At 44.8% G+C, this 15,789-nt stretch overlaps 2 protein-coding genes across 2 annotated transcripts in view; one reads left to right on the forward strand and one right to left on the reverse strand.

The window, feature by feature from the left end:
- CCT4 (chaperonin containing TCP1 subunit 4) overlaps nt 1-10,585 on the reverse strand; it is a 30,744-nt gene extending 20,159 nt beyond the window's left edge. Inside the window, exons 1-4 of the mRNA XM_082251801.1 lie at nt 10,306-10,585; nt 5,140-5,192; nt 4,970-5,059; nt 775-883 (exon numbers count right to left, since the gene is read on the reverse strand). Coding sequence (XP_082107927.1) covers nt 775-883; nt 4,970-5,059; nt 5,140-5,192; nt 10,306-10,432 — 379 coding nt within the window. The 5' untranslated portion in view covers nt 10,433-10,585. The remainder of the gene's footprint in view (nt 1-774; nt 884-4,969; nt 5,060-5,139; nt 5,193-10,305) is intronic.
- A 106-nt stretch (nt 10,586-10,691) lies between these two features.
- The window catches only part of COMMD1 (copper metabolism domain containing 1), a 280,469-nt gene continuing 275,371 nt past the window's right edge, over nt 10,692-15,789 (forward strand). The window contains exon 1 of the mRNA XM_082248949.1: nt 10,692-10,914. Coding sequence (XP_082105075.1) covers nt 10,741-10,914 — 174 coding nt within the window. The 5' untranslated portion in view covers nt 10,692-10,740. The remainder of the gene's footprint in view (nt 10,915-15,789) is intronic.

Here is a 15,789-nt window from a genome sequence, read left to right on the forward strand (position 1 = left end):
AACAAACATGCTACTATACAAATGAATGAGCAATAAGTTAAATAAGCAAACAAACCAATGTTTTCCAATGAAAACCATTCATACGATTAAGAAAATCAGGATTTTTGATTTACCTGTTGTGTCCTGTGATCTACTCCAAGAAATATTTTTTTACAGGTAAATAAAAATAAAAAATCCTGATTTCCTAATCTTACATCACAGGACAAAGAGGAGTACATAGACATTACCATATGGGATGTCCCAAAGCAGTGAATCAGAGGGGAGGGAAACACAGCAACCAGACCAACAGACACCAGCACAAAACGTAGGCAGGGTTGGGAGGGGTTATGGCTGCATTGGGATTTCCTGCTTTTTTTCTGGCCAGTGTCCATTCACCTGAAGGAGGCAGCATAACCCATGTAGTAGCGACTGCTAACTCCACTGTGTCCTGTAATGTATGATTAGGAAATCAGGATTTTTGATTTGCCTGTAAAATCTTTTTTCTTGGAGTAGATCACAGGACACAGATTTATCCCCTCTGGCTTGTGATCCTCAATGCTTGCTAAAAAACTGGGACATAGCCGAGTTGGGAGGGGTTATGCCCGAGTGGGGATTCCGGCCTTTTTTTCCTGGCCACTTGGAGGACAGCATAACCTATGTAGTAATGCCTACCAACATGGAGTAAATCACAGGACACAGACAAGAAAAAGATTGTACAGGTTGACCAACAATCCTAATTTTGGTTATAGACACATTTTAAACTAACATGAATTGAAATACAAAATATTAAAATACCTTTTTGTAGCAACTTAGCACAAGCATCCAGAAGAGACCCAGCAATGACTACAACAGATGTTGTGCCATCTCCAGCTTCGATATCTTGAGCCTTGGACAACTCAACTAACTATTAAGAAAAATAAAAATAAATATTGCATTGACAAATGGACGTACTATCCCACACAACCAAAATACACACACTGAAATAGAGTACTGCTTCAAATCAACTGCATTCCTTGTGTCTGATCTGGAAGGAAAAACCTAGTCAAGAACTTCTTTGATATCCAAGAAGATCTGCATTGCACCAATGTAAATACTATGTGCATGGTAAGGAAGAAAAAAAAACAAAAAAAAACACCTCAATGCCAGACACTTTTACCCCCTTCCTGCCCGGACCAATTGTCAGCTTTCAGCATGGTCACACTTTGAACAACACTGTACTCATATGAAATTTTTATAATTTTTTCACGCAAATAGAGCTTTCTTTTGGTGATATTTAATCACCACTGAGATTTATTTTTTTGTGAAATAAAATTAAAAAAAAAAAAAAAAAAAAAAAAGACATTGTTTTATCATAGGTGTAAATGATAGAGACAGAAGTTTCTTGTAGTTGGTGACCAGGATTGCACACATCTCAGGAGGGATCTTGGTCTACTCTTCTTTACAGATCTTCTCTTAATCCTAAGGTTTCTTGGCAACTCAAAGTTTCAACTCCCTCCATAAATTTTCTATAGGAATAAGGTCTGGAGACTGGCTAGGCCACTTCATGACCTTAACCACTTTACCACCGGAGGATTTTGCTGTCTTACGTCTGGGCCACTTTTTGCGATTCGGCACTGTGCGACTTTAACTGACAATTGCGCGGTCGTGCGACGCCGTACCCAAATGAAATTGACGTCCTTTTTTTCCCCCAGAGCTTTCTTTTGGTGGTATTTGATCACCTGTGCAATTTTTACTTTTTGCGCTATAAACAAAAAAAAAAGAGCGTAAATTTTGAAAAAATAATATTTTTCACATTTTTTTTATATGAAATTCCCCCCCAAAAAATGTAAAAATCAAAATTTTTAAAACTTTTTGGCCAATTTGTTTTCTGCTACCTATGTTTGGTAAAAATCGCAATAAGCGTATTTTGGATTGGTTTGCGCAAAAGTTATTGCGTTTACTCACCAAGGGAAAGATTTCTGTCATTTTTGGTGTGTTTTTTTTTAACGAGTAATGGCGGCAATCCGCGTTTTTTTTTGTGGGACTGCGACATTGCGGCAGACAGATCGGACCGCCGCCTAGAAGGGGGAGGGTCTGCCGACGTAGGTCTACGTTGTCAGACCTACAAGAGCCACTTTGCCGCAGTACAGCTCTAGTGAGCAGCGGCAAAGTGGTTAATGTACTTCTTCTTGAGCCACTCATTTGTGGCCACGGCAGTATGTTTTGGGTCATTGTCATGCAGAAAGACCAATCTTCAGTGTTTTGGGAAGGAGGGAAGAGGTTTCTCATCCCAGATTTTACAATGTATGGCCTTGTATATTGGCCTCTCAATCTGACAAAGTCGGCCTGTACCTTTAGCAGAGAAACAGGCTCAAAACATAATGTCTCCACCTCTGTGCTTGACTGCAGGGATGGTGTTCTTGGGTTATTAGTCAGCATTTTTCTTCCTCCAAATACGGCGTCAAGCGAATGCCAAAGAGCTCAATTTTGGTCTCATCTGACCACAGCACTTTCTCCCAATCCTTCTCTGCATCATTTAGATGTTCATTGGCAAACTTCAGATGGGCCTATACATGTGCCTCCTTGAGGAGGGGACCTTGCGGGCGCTGCATGATTTTAATACATGGCGGCGTTCTGTGTCACCAATGGTTTGTTTGGTGACTGTGGTCCCGACTGCTTTGAGATCATTCACAACCTCCTCCTATGTAGTTCTGGGCTGATCCCTCATTTTTCTCATGATAATCCTTACCCCATGAGCCAAAATCTTGCATGGAGCTCCAGACCTGCAAACTTTACAAAATCTGCAGGGGTTTGAATATTTATTTTCCCTACTGTAACTGTTGTGGCAATGATCAGGGACACCGACTGGTGACAGTATGTTACATTTTTTTTCTTTTACACACTATGATTGCTTTTAAATGTGAATTTTACAGTAATAAAGCAACCATTTTTTCTGAAAGAAAACTATTCAGTGTTTACTATTGTGATTAGCCACAGCTAATCACATAGTACAGATGGGCTGTGATTGGCCCCGTCTGTACCATGTGATCACTGTTACCAATCACAAAGCTCATCACAATAGTACACAATGAATGGCATGAATCAAAGCCTTTCATTGTGTACAATTGTGATATGATCTGCTGTGATTGGCCACAGCGATTACATGGTACTTGCAGTAGGTCAGTACAGTGATCGGTCATCGGCTGTGTCTGGTGGACACAAAATGGTGACAGATCACGGCCCATGGGGTGCAAACCTGGGAAGACATCATATGACTTCTTCCTAGGATAACAGGGCTTCCACCTGGACATCATGTTACAATAGGCTGGGCGGGAAGGGATTGAAAAAAAAAAAAAAAAAAGCAAGTGCATCTTTCCAAATGAATGGGCTGCTTTAATGCAAAGAAAAAAAAAATAGGCTACTGTGCAAGCATGCATAAATTTGAATAAGTCTCAGACTTTCGGCTTCTTAAAGTAACAAAACATTTTGGAGTTCCCGTCTAGTAATCCAGTTTTCTTTTTACTGTTGCTAAATGAGGAAAGAATAATAAAAGGAGTCACTGGTGGGTTGGTAGAAGAGAAATATATAACCAACTATAGTCACACTAGGGGCCCAAGCTTTTGAAAGAAAAAAAAAAAAAAAAAGGGCAGTTTTTTTTTTTTTAATTTGCTTTGCAGGTTCAGTTACAGGGCTGTCTGAGTCATTGCATTAAGATCTATGGTCCCCCTCTGCAGTGGTGGCAGAAGGCCCTTATAACGTCTCCAATTACATAGCTCTGTGAATAGGTGACACAACTGTGCAGACAGAGCCCATGCACAGACACATTACTGGTCACTTTTACCCCCTTTTCAACGCTGCCACATTTTGAATGACAATTGCGTGGTCATGCAATGCTGCACCCAAACAAAATTTGTATAATTTGAGACAGATAGAGCTTTCTTTTGGTGGCATTAAATCACCACTGGGTTTTTTTTATTTTTTTGCTAAAACAAGGAAAAAAAAAAAAATCTTAGTTTGTCATAATATGTTGTAATAAGTAATTTTTCTCCTTCACTATTGGGCACTGATTGGCGACACGCCAAGGCAACACGGACTGGCATAATTTCTGGGCACTGTTGGTGCTGCACTGATGATCAGTGCCCTGATTATCTATGCAGATCTCCCCTGCGAAGAAATGTCGCTAATTGGCTCTTCCCACATGCTGTCAGTGTGAGGAGAGGAATGCTAATAACTGCCATTTCCTTGTGTACATGTGATCAGCTTTTACTGGACACAGTTGATTGCATGGGCATCATCATTGGTTCTTTACCGAGATCGGTGATGCGCCGTGTCCCAGAACAAGAGAGCCACCTTGCGCCCGTCATTTTACAATACGACGGCAGGAGGTGTTTATAAAAAGAACAACAACTGACAGGAAGCTGCAGAACCTCCAAATTCTGTATTGTGGGATGCTTTGGGGGTGGGGACTGATCTGCAACTCTAATATATGGGTGAAGAAATCCTCTTAACTGTGCTGCTCAGGTGTAACCAAAGAGCAAGGAAAGGGAGGTACAGCAAAATGACAATTCCTGCTACTATGGGTAAATGCATGGAGGACTGATGATCAGGATGCTGTAACAAGAGTTTATAGACCTTCAGAATTGTGGGTCTGACGTTTCACACGAATGCTGAATCCAATAGGAATTTGTGGGTAACTGAAAGTGTGCCAGTTGGAGTACTATTGTTATCTGGCAACCTGGGAGGGGGTGCATGAGCTGCGATTGCATATTCTTCTGAAGGTTTTTACCTTTTTCAAAAAACAGGAGTACACCACAGGGTTAATTTACTAAAACTGGAGTGCGCAAAATCTAGTGCAGCTCTACAAAGAAACCAATCAGCTTCCAGTTTGTTTGCCAAAAGCCTAATTGAACAAGCTAAAGTTAGAAGCCGATTGGCTACCATGCACAGCTGCATCAGATTTTAGTAAATCAGCTCCCATATCATTTAATAAACAAAACAACCAAACACTCACCATTTTTGCTGCCGGGTGCAAAACTTGCATTTGTTTCAAAATTGTTGCGCCATCATTTGTAATTGTTACATCGCCTTTACCATCCTGAATCTTAAACAAGCAGAGTACATTACAATCAGGAAAAGCATGGATATGTCAAAACATCTTGTTTTATAGTCTGTATATCTTACCATTTTATCCATGCCCTTTGGTCCAAGACTGGTCCTGACAGCATCAGCAACAGCTTCACAAAAGAGAAAAAAATAAATAAATGTACTAAAAGTTTACTATCAAGTAGGACAAATTCGGTTTTCATACCTGGAAATGTGCTTGGATGAAAAGTGCAATCATCTTCCATTCAGCTAGCAAAACATTCCACTATGGTTTTTCTGTCAAGTAACAGTGTCTAGGTAGACTTTATAGGGCTGAATGGTCTGATTTTTAGAAGTATAGCAGCAGGAAATTCTGCCTTCCAGCATCCCTAAAGCATTGGAAACTCCGCTTTAACCACTTCAGCCACAGATGATTTACCTCCCTTCATGCAATTTTTTGCGATATGGCACTGCGTTATTATTTTAACTAGGGATCGACTGATTATCGGCAACACCGATCTATCGGGGGGGGGGGGGGGGGGCAATATGCACTTTCCCCGATATATCGGAGTCGGCCCCTGGGGTTACCGATATTGCGGGAAAGTGCTTGTACCGGAGTGATGCCTGTAGCTAGAGGCATCACCCCGGTACCGGTGTCCAAAGCCAACAGTCAGGTGTCTTGTAATGACAACCGATACGGCTGAGAAGCTGCTCAGTTGTCATTACAAGGAGTGGGAGGGGACCTCCCGCGGCTCGCCCGAGTCTCCCATCCCACCAGGAGACCCAGGCATCCTACCTGCATGGCCACCGAAGAGAAGACCCAATCAAAGCCGCATTTGGCTCTGATTGGGTCTCCATGTAAAAAACCTGGAAGTGATGTCATGACATTACTTCCGGGTACTCGGCGTCAAATTCAAAAAAATTACAGCATTCAAAACAGACAAACTTGGCGTTTTAAATGCTTTAAAGTGCAGAGGAGGGGTTTGGGGTCTTTTAGACCCCCAGATCCCTCCTCAAGAATACCTGTGTAAAAAATAAATAAATAAATGAATACATTTTTTTAAATGTCCAAAAATAAGCGGCCAATATCATCCGATAACGATATCCGACGACCAAAATATCGGTATCGACATTAAAAAAAAAAAACGATATCGGTCGATCACTATACTATTTTTAACTGACAATTGCGCAGTCATGCAATGATTTACCCAAATAAAACATATGTCTTTTTTATTACAGAAATAGAGCTTTCTTTTAGACCCCGTTCACACGGGGGCGACTTGTCAGGCGACCTGGTCGCCTGCCATAGATTAGCACAGGACCCGTTCTAATAGGAGCGACACAAGTCGCTCCGACTTAAAAAAAGGGTCCTGTACTACTTTGGGGCGACCTGCATCGACTTCAATGATATGAAGTCTGTGCATGCCGCTCCGAGGTCGCGGTGCGAGCTGTGCACCACGACTTCACAGGTCACCCCGGCAAGTCGGGTCGCCCCCATGTGAACCGGCTCTTAGTGGTATTTGATCACCTCTGCGATTTTTATTTATAAACCAAACAATTTTTACTTTCTGCTATAAAACATATCCAGATAAAAAAAAAAAAAAACATTTCTTCATCAATTTAGGCCAATATGTCTTCTGCTACATTTTTTTTTTTTAAGAAAAATAACACCTCAATAAGCGTATATTGATTGATCTATAACAAGAGTTATAGCATCTAGGGAATATTTATTTTTACTGGTAATGGGGGTGATCAACAACTTATAGTGGGACTGATATTGCGGCGGACAGTTGGGACACTGACACTTTTTGGGAAACAGGGACACTGATACAGTGATCAGTGCTAAAAATATGCACTGTCACTGTACTTTTGACACTGGCTGGTAAAGGGTTGAACATCAGGGCCGATCAAAGGATTAAATGTGCCCCTAGCCTGTGCTTTACTAAACTGTAGGAGGTGCTTATACTAGGGGAAGGTAGAGGTCAGTGTCCCTGCTCATCAGGAACACAGGATCAATGTCATCCCTGGTGTCCCTGCTTATCAGGAACACAGGATCAATGTCTTCCCTGGTGTCCCTGCTTATCAAGAACACAGGATCAATGTCTTCCCCGCTGACAGAACGGCAACCTTCCCTGTTTACATAGGCAGACTGCTGTTCTGCCTGCGTAATAAATTATCGGCGGGTGCCGGTGTTCCGTGGAAAAAACCCTACCCTCGTCACTTCCTGTGCACCTATGTCATGGAACCGCTGAGCAGCTTACCACTGCGCATGCTCACAGCTCCGGAGGGTAGGGAGTTGTAACTTTTAGGATCGGATATCGGCGCCAATATGGCCATTTTAGATGGATCGGGGGATCGGTAACATTGACCGATCCACTGGCCGATCCGGTTTTTGCTGAGTAACGGCTCAGCCATCCCTTACTAGGTGCAGTAATAGTATGGGATGGGAGACGCTACTTCCTGTATAGGTCCGGCTCACAGGCGGAGTGATATCAGATGCACTCCACCTGTGAATAGAGGAGCCACACACATGAAGCAGCGGCTTTGCTCTGTACTGCAGCCGCTTGCTTTGTGTGTAGCTCCGGATCGGTTCCGGTAGCGGCAATTTCACAACGCCAGATATTGGTATCGGGTCCAAAAAAGTAAAATCGGTGCATCCCTAGTAACGTTACACCACGTCAGCTGTTGCCGCGGGTACATTAAATCATCTCCACTCCAGCCCCTGTGACTTCCCTGATCTCGGCTCCTAAATGTAAAAGCAGCGGCGGGTCTACGAAAATATAAATCACGGAGCCGAGATCAGGGAAGTCACAGGGGTAGGAGCGGAGATGATTTAATGTACCCGTGGCAACAGCTGATGCGGTGTAATGTTACAAAATCACTACCCCGTGAAAATTCCCTACCCTCCGGAGCTATGAGCATGCGCAGTGGTAAGCTGCTCAGCTGTTCCATGACGTATGTGCACCGGAAGTGACGAGGGTAGGGAATTTTCACGAGGTAGGGTTTTTAGCATTACACTGGCGGACATCGAGCCTGCAGTTTCTGCTGTGAATAATTGGCGAACCCCCATCCCATCCAGCACAGGAGAGTTGCCTTACCGCCGTGTATATATACGGTCAGCAGACAGGTTGAAAACAGAACTTCTGAAAATATGAATCAATCTGGAACAACGAATACTATCCTGAAATAAATTGTTCCAAAAAGGAATCATACTAACAACGATTATGGCAAGATGAACTGATTTACTTAACGAATGAAAGCAAAACAAAAATTTCTGTTGCACAAATCTCTACCGACAATGTCAGAGTGGCACATATGCAGTTAGGATTAGACAGCGAGCAGACAGGTGGAAGTCTCATGGCAGAACAGATCTGACACTGCAATAACAGGCCTGTCTGCTCACTGTAATGCCCCATACACACGTGCAGATTATCTGCAGACTTTTGTCTGCAGACTTACCTTTTCTATGTAGTGCAAGGGCCTGCTGGATTGCATACAAATTGAAAGTGTTTAGGTTTGACGTCATATTATATGGTTTTGGTAAGTCTGCAGATAATCTGCACGTGTGTATGGGGCATTAAGCAGACTGTTCCTTTGCTGTGATTACAAAGTGCCACCCTTGGTGTGTATGGAAGGGGGAGGAGCCTGCTCATACACATGTATCCATGGCATTGTCAGGCTGGGACCGCCCCTTCCTCTGTCATCTCCAAATTGGGGCAAAAAATACAACCGGGTGGTGCAGCCCAAGAAGAGCCCCCCAGACCCTGCAACCAGGGGGTGACTAAAGAAACACTAGGGCATAAAATCTCCTGAGCACACATCTGTATATTCCTCTACATCACTCTGATCTCACACACACACTATACAATCTCCTCTACATCACTCTGATCTCCAATCACACACACTATACAATCTCCTCTACATCACTCTGATCTCCAATCACACACACTATACAATCTCCTCTACATCACTCTGATCTCCAATCACACACTATACAATCTCCTCTACATCACTCTGATCTCCAATCACACACACTATACAATCTCCTCTACATCACTCTGATCTCCAATCACACACTATACAATCTCCAATCACACACTATACAATCTCCTCTACATCAGTCTGATCTCCAATCACACACTATACAATCTGCTCTACATCAGTCTGATCTCCCATCACACACACTATACAATCTCCTCTACATCAGTCTGATCTCCCATCACACACACTATACAATCTCCTCTACATCAGTCCGATCTCCCATCACACACACTATACAATCTCTACATCAGTCTGATCTCCCATCACACACACTATACAATCTCCTCTACATCAGTCTGATCTCCCATCACACACACTATACAATCTCCTCTACATCAGTCCGATCTCCCATCACACACACTATACAATCTCCTCTACATCAGTCCGATCTCCCATCACACACACTATACAATCTCCTCTACATCAGTCCGATCTCCCATCACACACACTATACAATCTCCTCTACATCAGTCTGATCTATCACACATACTATACAATCTCTACATCAGTCTGATCTGCAATCACACACACTATACAATCTCCGCTACATCAGTCTGATCTCCAATCACACACACTATACAATCTGCTCTACATCAGTCTGATCTCCAATCACACACACTATACAATCTCCTCTACATCACTCTGATCTCCAATCACACACACTATACAATCTCTACATCAGTCCGATCTCCCATCACACACACTATACAATCTCTACATCAGTCTGATCTGCAATCACACACACTATACAATCTCTACATCAGTCCGATCTCCCATCACACACACTATACAATCTCTACATCAGTCTGATCTGCAATCACACACACTATACAATCTCCTCTACACCAGTCTGATCTCCCATCACACACACTATACAATCTCCTCTACATCACTCTGATCTCACACACACACTATACAATCTCCTCTACATCAGTCTGATCTGCAATCACACACACTATACAATCTCTACATCAGTCCGATCTCCCATCACACACACTATACAATCTCCTCTACATCAGTCTGATCTCCCATCACACACACTATACAATCTCCTCTACATGTGTACAGGGCCTCAGCCTGATTGGATGCAGACTGTATGGGTTGTTAGGTGTGTCCTCCTAGGACACAGCTCTGATTATTGCACGGTGTATATCCACCCTGACACTAGAGGGCGCTCTTTCCTCCACCGTCACATGTCCGCTCCATGCGGCTCTCCAGGCTCACCTTTGCCGGCGGAGATATTGCTGAAGCGGATCTGGGCCGGTTTATCCCGGTCCTGATAGACTCCCCTCTTTCTGCTACCACCGTTTCCTCCCCCGGGCAGGACTTTCGGCCCCGATATATCCGGCATGATGGACAGAGCTCTCCACACACACAGATATCACAAAGACCTCGGCTATGCAGAGGATGACGATGGATAAAGCTCTCTCTCTGTCACAACACGGAGCCTGAAGCTTCTAGAACAAAACGCCGGTTGGAGGAAGGGCTTTCGGGACGTAAGGGAGCCTCTCTATTACGTAATGACGTTCCGGCGCCTTTCAGCGCGCCCAAGCCTTGGTTTGCCCACCACAAATATGGCGTCAGGTGGGTCTGGCAGCGCCGCTTCCGCCAGGGAGGATCACGTGAGGGCTGGCAGGATCACGTGGTCGTGTAGCTGTCATGGCTGATGCAGAGAACATCAAATCTTTGAGTGGTTTGCTGAATGGGATCGCTCAGAGCAGGTATTATGGGAACTCGGAGATCAACGAGGAGCTGCTGAAGAGGGAGCTGTACCCTGATCTGCCACTAGATGAGTTCCGAGCGCTGCACGACAAGATGCAAGGCATCGTCAAGGTAATCATCATTATCCAATGGTCCTGCCATGGCAATGGTCAGCTCTGACTTCTGAAGGTTTAGTCCTGTCTCACACAGGCTTCAGCTTGTATAGAAGCATTGAGAACAGCAAGCGTTGGTGAAGCTTTTAAAGTACCATTCATCTCCAGTGTGTAAATGTACACAAAACTTAGTTGTAGTGGTTGTAAAGATTTTTTCCCCTGAAATAATAATCAGATTTGTACTTACCTGCTCTGTGTAATAGTATTGCATAGAGCAGCCCCAAACCTCCTCTTCTGGGGTGCCCCTATGGCACTCCTGGTTCCCCCTGTTCTGTGTATGCTCCGTAGAAAGCTGCTTGCTATGGGGGTGCTCATGCATGCTTGATTCTGAGTTGGGCTGTGTGTGTCCATTGATACACACAGCAGAGCTCAGCCCCCACCTCCCCGCTCCTTACTCATAGGATTTGATTGACAGCAGCAGGAGCCTCTGAGTCCTATAAGAAGAAAATAGAGCACCGCTGCAGGTGGGCACAGAGCTGGATCAAGAGAAGTATAAGGAGGGTGAGGGGGAGATATAGATTACAGGGATATTTTTTATTTGAATGCAGGCAATGCATTAAAGTGGAAGTAAAGTCCGCTATAAAAAAAAAAAAAGTATGGCCCCCCAGGTGGGTTAAGCTGTAATGTGCTAGTATGCACAGCATATCAGTACATTGTGGCAGACTTACCTGTCATATGGTGTCCTCCAGCGCTGCGGTGGGATCGGCCGCTAGCGCTTCCATCTTCACCTGGTCTGTCTTCGGGTCCCGTGCCTTTGCCCATTAGATAGGCCAGGCCGCGATAAAGTCACTCCTGCGCATGTGCAAGGGGGTCACATCTCCGTGGCACGGATTGGGGTTGTAAATGTTCGCTGAGCTGCCAATAGGGTCTCTTCTGTCATTCATACCCTGCTTGGCAGCCATTTGTTTAACCACTTCAATACAGGGCACTTTCACCCCCTTCCTGCCCAGGCCAATTTTCCCCTTTTAGCACTGTTGCATTTTGAATGACAATTGCGCGGTCATGCAACACTGTACCTACACCAAATTTATGTCATTTTCCCCCCTCAAATAGAGCTTTCTTTTGGTGGTATTTGATCACCTCTGGGTTTTTTCCTTTTTGCTAAATAAATAAAAAAAGACCGAAAAGTTTGAAAAAAAAGACCGAAAAGTTTGAAAAAAAAAAAAAAGTTTTTTTGTTTATGTCATACAATTTTGTAAAAAAATACGTTTTTTCCTGCACTGATGGGGTGGCACTGATTAGGCGGCACTGATAAGTAGCACTGATAGGCGGCATTGATGGGCACTGATAGGCGGCATTGATGGGCACTGATAGGTGGCACTAATGGGCACTGATAGGCGGCACTGGTGGGCACTGACGGGCGGCACTGACGGGCGGCACTGATGGGCACTAATGGGCACTGATAGGCGGCACTGGTGGGCAATAATGGGCACTGGTGGGCGATGCTGATAGATGGCAATGATGGGCACTGGTGGGCAGCACTGATAGGGAGGGCACTGGCAGGCAGCACTGATGGGGAGGGCAATGGGGGGCTCCCTGAGCCCTGATTGCTATCCCTGGTGGCCATAGTGGGCATCCCTGGGGTCATAGGTGGGCATCCCTGGGGTCATGGGTGGGCATCCCTGTTGGTTCTAGTGGCACCCCCCCGAGGGTCTGCACTGGTAATCATTGATCTGATTACCAGTGCCGACCCCCCCCCCCCCCTGTCAGGGGAGCCGCCGATCGGCGCTCCTTTACTCGTGCCTGTCAGGCACAAACTAAGGAAAGTTTACTATGTCACCAGCTGTGATTGGACACGGCTGGTCACATGGTAAAGAGCCTACGTCAGTAGGCTCTTTACCGAGATCGGAGATGCAGGGAGTCAGACTGACTCCTCGCATCGCCGCTCTGCGCGCCCCCGGGGGGTGCGCAGAGCTGTATTATCCTGCTGCCGTCATATGACGTCCGGTCAGGATAATACCTGTACATCCACATTCCCACCGTCATTTGCCTATAGGGCGGGCGGAAAGTAGTTAAAAACAACTTTACTTCCACTTTAAGGTAAAAAATGTTGTGCTCTTAGAACCACTTTGAGCCCAGGTATCTCTGGAGTGCCATTTGAGCCATGCATTTTTATGGCTCCAATCGCACTGCATTTGCACCAAACTGGTGCAGCACCTTTTTTTTTTTTTTTTGTCCGAACCTAAATCAGACACCCATGCGATCCGATTTTGCAAATCACGCTTACGTTTTGCAAACCGAATGCGGACGTGTTGAGATTTAAATGTAGTGCCGAATCCACAGCAAATTCACTGCAATTTAGCACCACGTCTAGTGTGAACCCGGGCTAAAGAGAGTGCCGATTGTCTTCTAACCTAGCGGTTCCCAACCTTTTTTGCACCAGGGACCGGTTTTGTGATATGGTGCCAGGATCAGGATGTGCACTTATTTCTATTATTACATTGTAAAATATAGTCAAATGATTATTCAACTCTCCATAATGCAATTCCTTCACCTCTACCTCGAATCAGCAGGCAGCTGGCATTAGATTCTCTAGGAGTGGGAAACCTAGATCCCGCACATGCGCAGTTTAGCTCCTATGAAATCTAATGCGAGCGCCGCTGATCTCCCAGGAGGCGTAATGAGTAAACAAACATCAGTCCTATCTGATTACCTGCTGCTCACCTCCTGCAGGACAGCACTGCAGCCCGTTTCTTTCAGCAATGCTATTTCTTCTTTTTGTTAGTTATGCGAGGCAAGCAAGGCATTCTATGAGGATGCAAATTCGACTTCTACTTAACTCTCTCGTTCACACTGAATGCAGCTTTAAAATTCAAAGCTGCATTATAGTCCGACTTTGGGGGCAACTTAAAAGACATCTGTGCGGGTTCATGCACAAATGTCTATTGAAATCGCCCCCGAAATCGCCAGAAACTACTTTTGGAAATCAGTGCAGCGTTGTACCCATTTGTATGCTCCCATTGCCAGCAATAGGCTGCAATTTAACATGCAATTTGACCTGTCACATCGCATGTCAAATTGTGCCAATGTGTATGGGGCTAAATTGGATCATGCAATACATTATGTCAGATTGCAGGGATGATCTTAATGACCGTAACGAAGTTTAGGTGAACTGACTCTGCTATGCCAGGCTGACCAAACTCTTCCATGCCAAGGTGACCGTAACGAAGTTTAGGTGAACTGACTCTGCTATGCCAGGCTGACCAAACTCTTCCATGCCAAGGTGACCGTAACGAAGGTTAGGTGAACTGACTCTGCTATGCCAGGCTGACCAAACTCTTCCATGCCAAGGTGACCGTAACGAAGTTTAGGTGAACTGACTCTGCTATGCCAGGGTGACCAAACTCTTCCATGCCAAGGTGACCGTAACGAAGTTTAGGTGAACTGACTCTGCTATGCCAGGCCGACCAAACTCTTCCATGCCAAGGTGACCGTAACGAAGTTTAGGTGAACTGACTCTACTATGCCAGGGTGACCAAACTCTTCCATGCCAAGGTGACCGTAATGTAGATATATATATGGAATCAAAAAACACCATTTTGAAGCCCTAAAACCCAATAAATGCCCCTAAAAAGTGCCTAGGGTTCTGGATCATGCCCCAGGGACTATGAATCAGGCAAAAAAAAGTTCTTAAAAATTGTCGTTTTTGATAGAGAGCCAATTATTGAAAAAAAAAATAAATAAATAAAAAAAATAAAAAAAAAAGATTTCTTTGGATTTAGTTTTAATGTTAGTGTCTGGGGGGTCTAAAAAGTGTACCTGTGAAGTTTCAGCTCTGTAGCATGTCCAGAACCATAAAAAAAAAAAGATCATGCAGAAGAGGAGGTCCCTGGGAGGTCCAATGCAGAGGAGGAGGTCCCTGGGAGGTCCAATGCAGAGGAGGAGGTCCCTGGGAGGTTCCTTTGCAAATGTTGTAAAAAAAACACTCTGCTTTCCATTGGTCACCAAAAACGCTTGCAAAAACGCCTGTAAAACGCCTGAAAAACGCCAACGCCTACATGTGAACGGAGCCTAAGATCAAAGGAATGAACTTCCATCTGTAAGTGAGGGCAGTTTAACCTCTTAAAGACTAAAGCGCCATACACACTATAAGATTTTCTGAAGACTTTTGTCTGCAGACTTACCTTTTCTATGTAGTGCAAGGGCCTGCCAGATTGCATACAAATTGAAAGTGTTTAGGTTTGACCTCATATTATATGGTTTTGGTAAATCTAAAGGAAAAAGTTTTCAGAAAATCTTTATAGTGTGTATGGCCCATTAGGGTCCTTTCACACGAACGATCCGATCAGATCCGCCTGTCAGTTTTTCAGGTGGAACTGATCGGATACTACATGCATCCCTGTTTGGGCTTACCTCCACCTAGGGGGGTCCGAGGTAGGCCAGCCATGGAGGGATCCTTGCTGCCAGCAATGGGTTCTGCACGCGGGGTTCCAGGGAGAGCTTCCAGCGTCGGTTACAGCAGCCGGCGTCAAGATGGCGCCGCCACCGGAAGTAGGGCGGCGGCCATCTTGGAATGGGGCACTGCTATTGGGTTAATTGGCAAATCGTTTTCAGCTCACTTCTGGCAGGCTTTTTAAAATATATACGCTCCATCTCCACCAGACCCAGAGCACTTCCTTCACTGACAGCGGCTGTATCTCCCTTCCCTCCAGGCGGTCCTTATGACGGAGAACCTGGCCCCATTCCAGAGGCTGTTGAAACTGGCCTCAGCCTTACTATGGTGAGTGGAGGGAGGATGTTACTGGCCCCAAGACCACTGACAGTCCTTACGGTTCGGGTAGATTCATCAGATTCAGATTCCCAGAAAGAGGAAGGAGAGGTCCTATTCCAGGAC

Source organism: Pelophylax lessonae (genome assembly GCF_965119305.1).
Source record: "Pelophylax lessonae genome assembly, chromosome: 3".
NCBI lineage: Eukaryota > Metazoa > Chordata > Amphibia > Anura > Ranidae > Pelophylax > Pelophylax lessonae.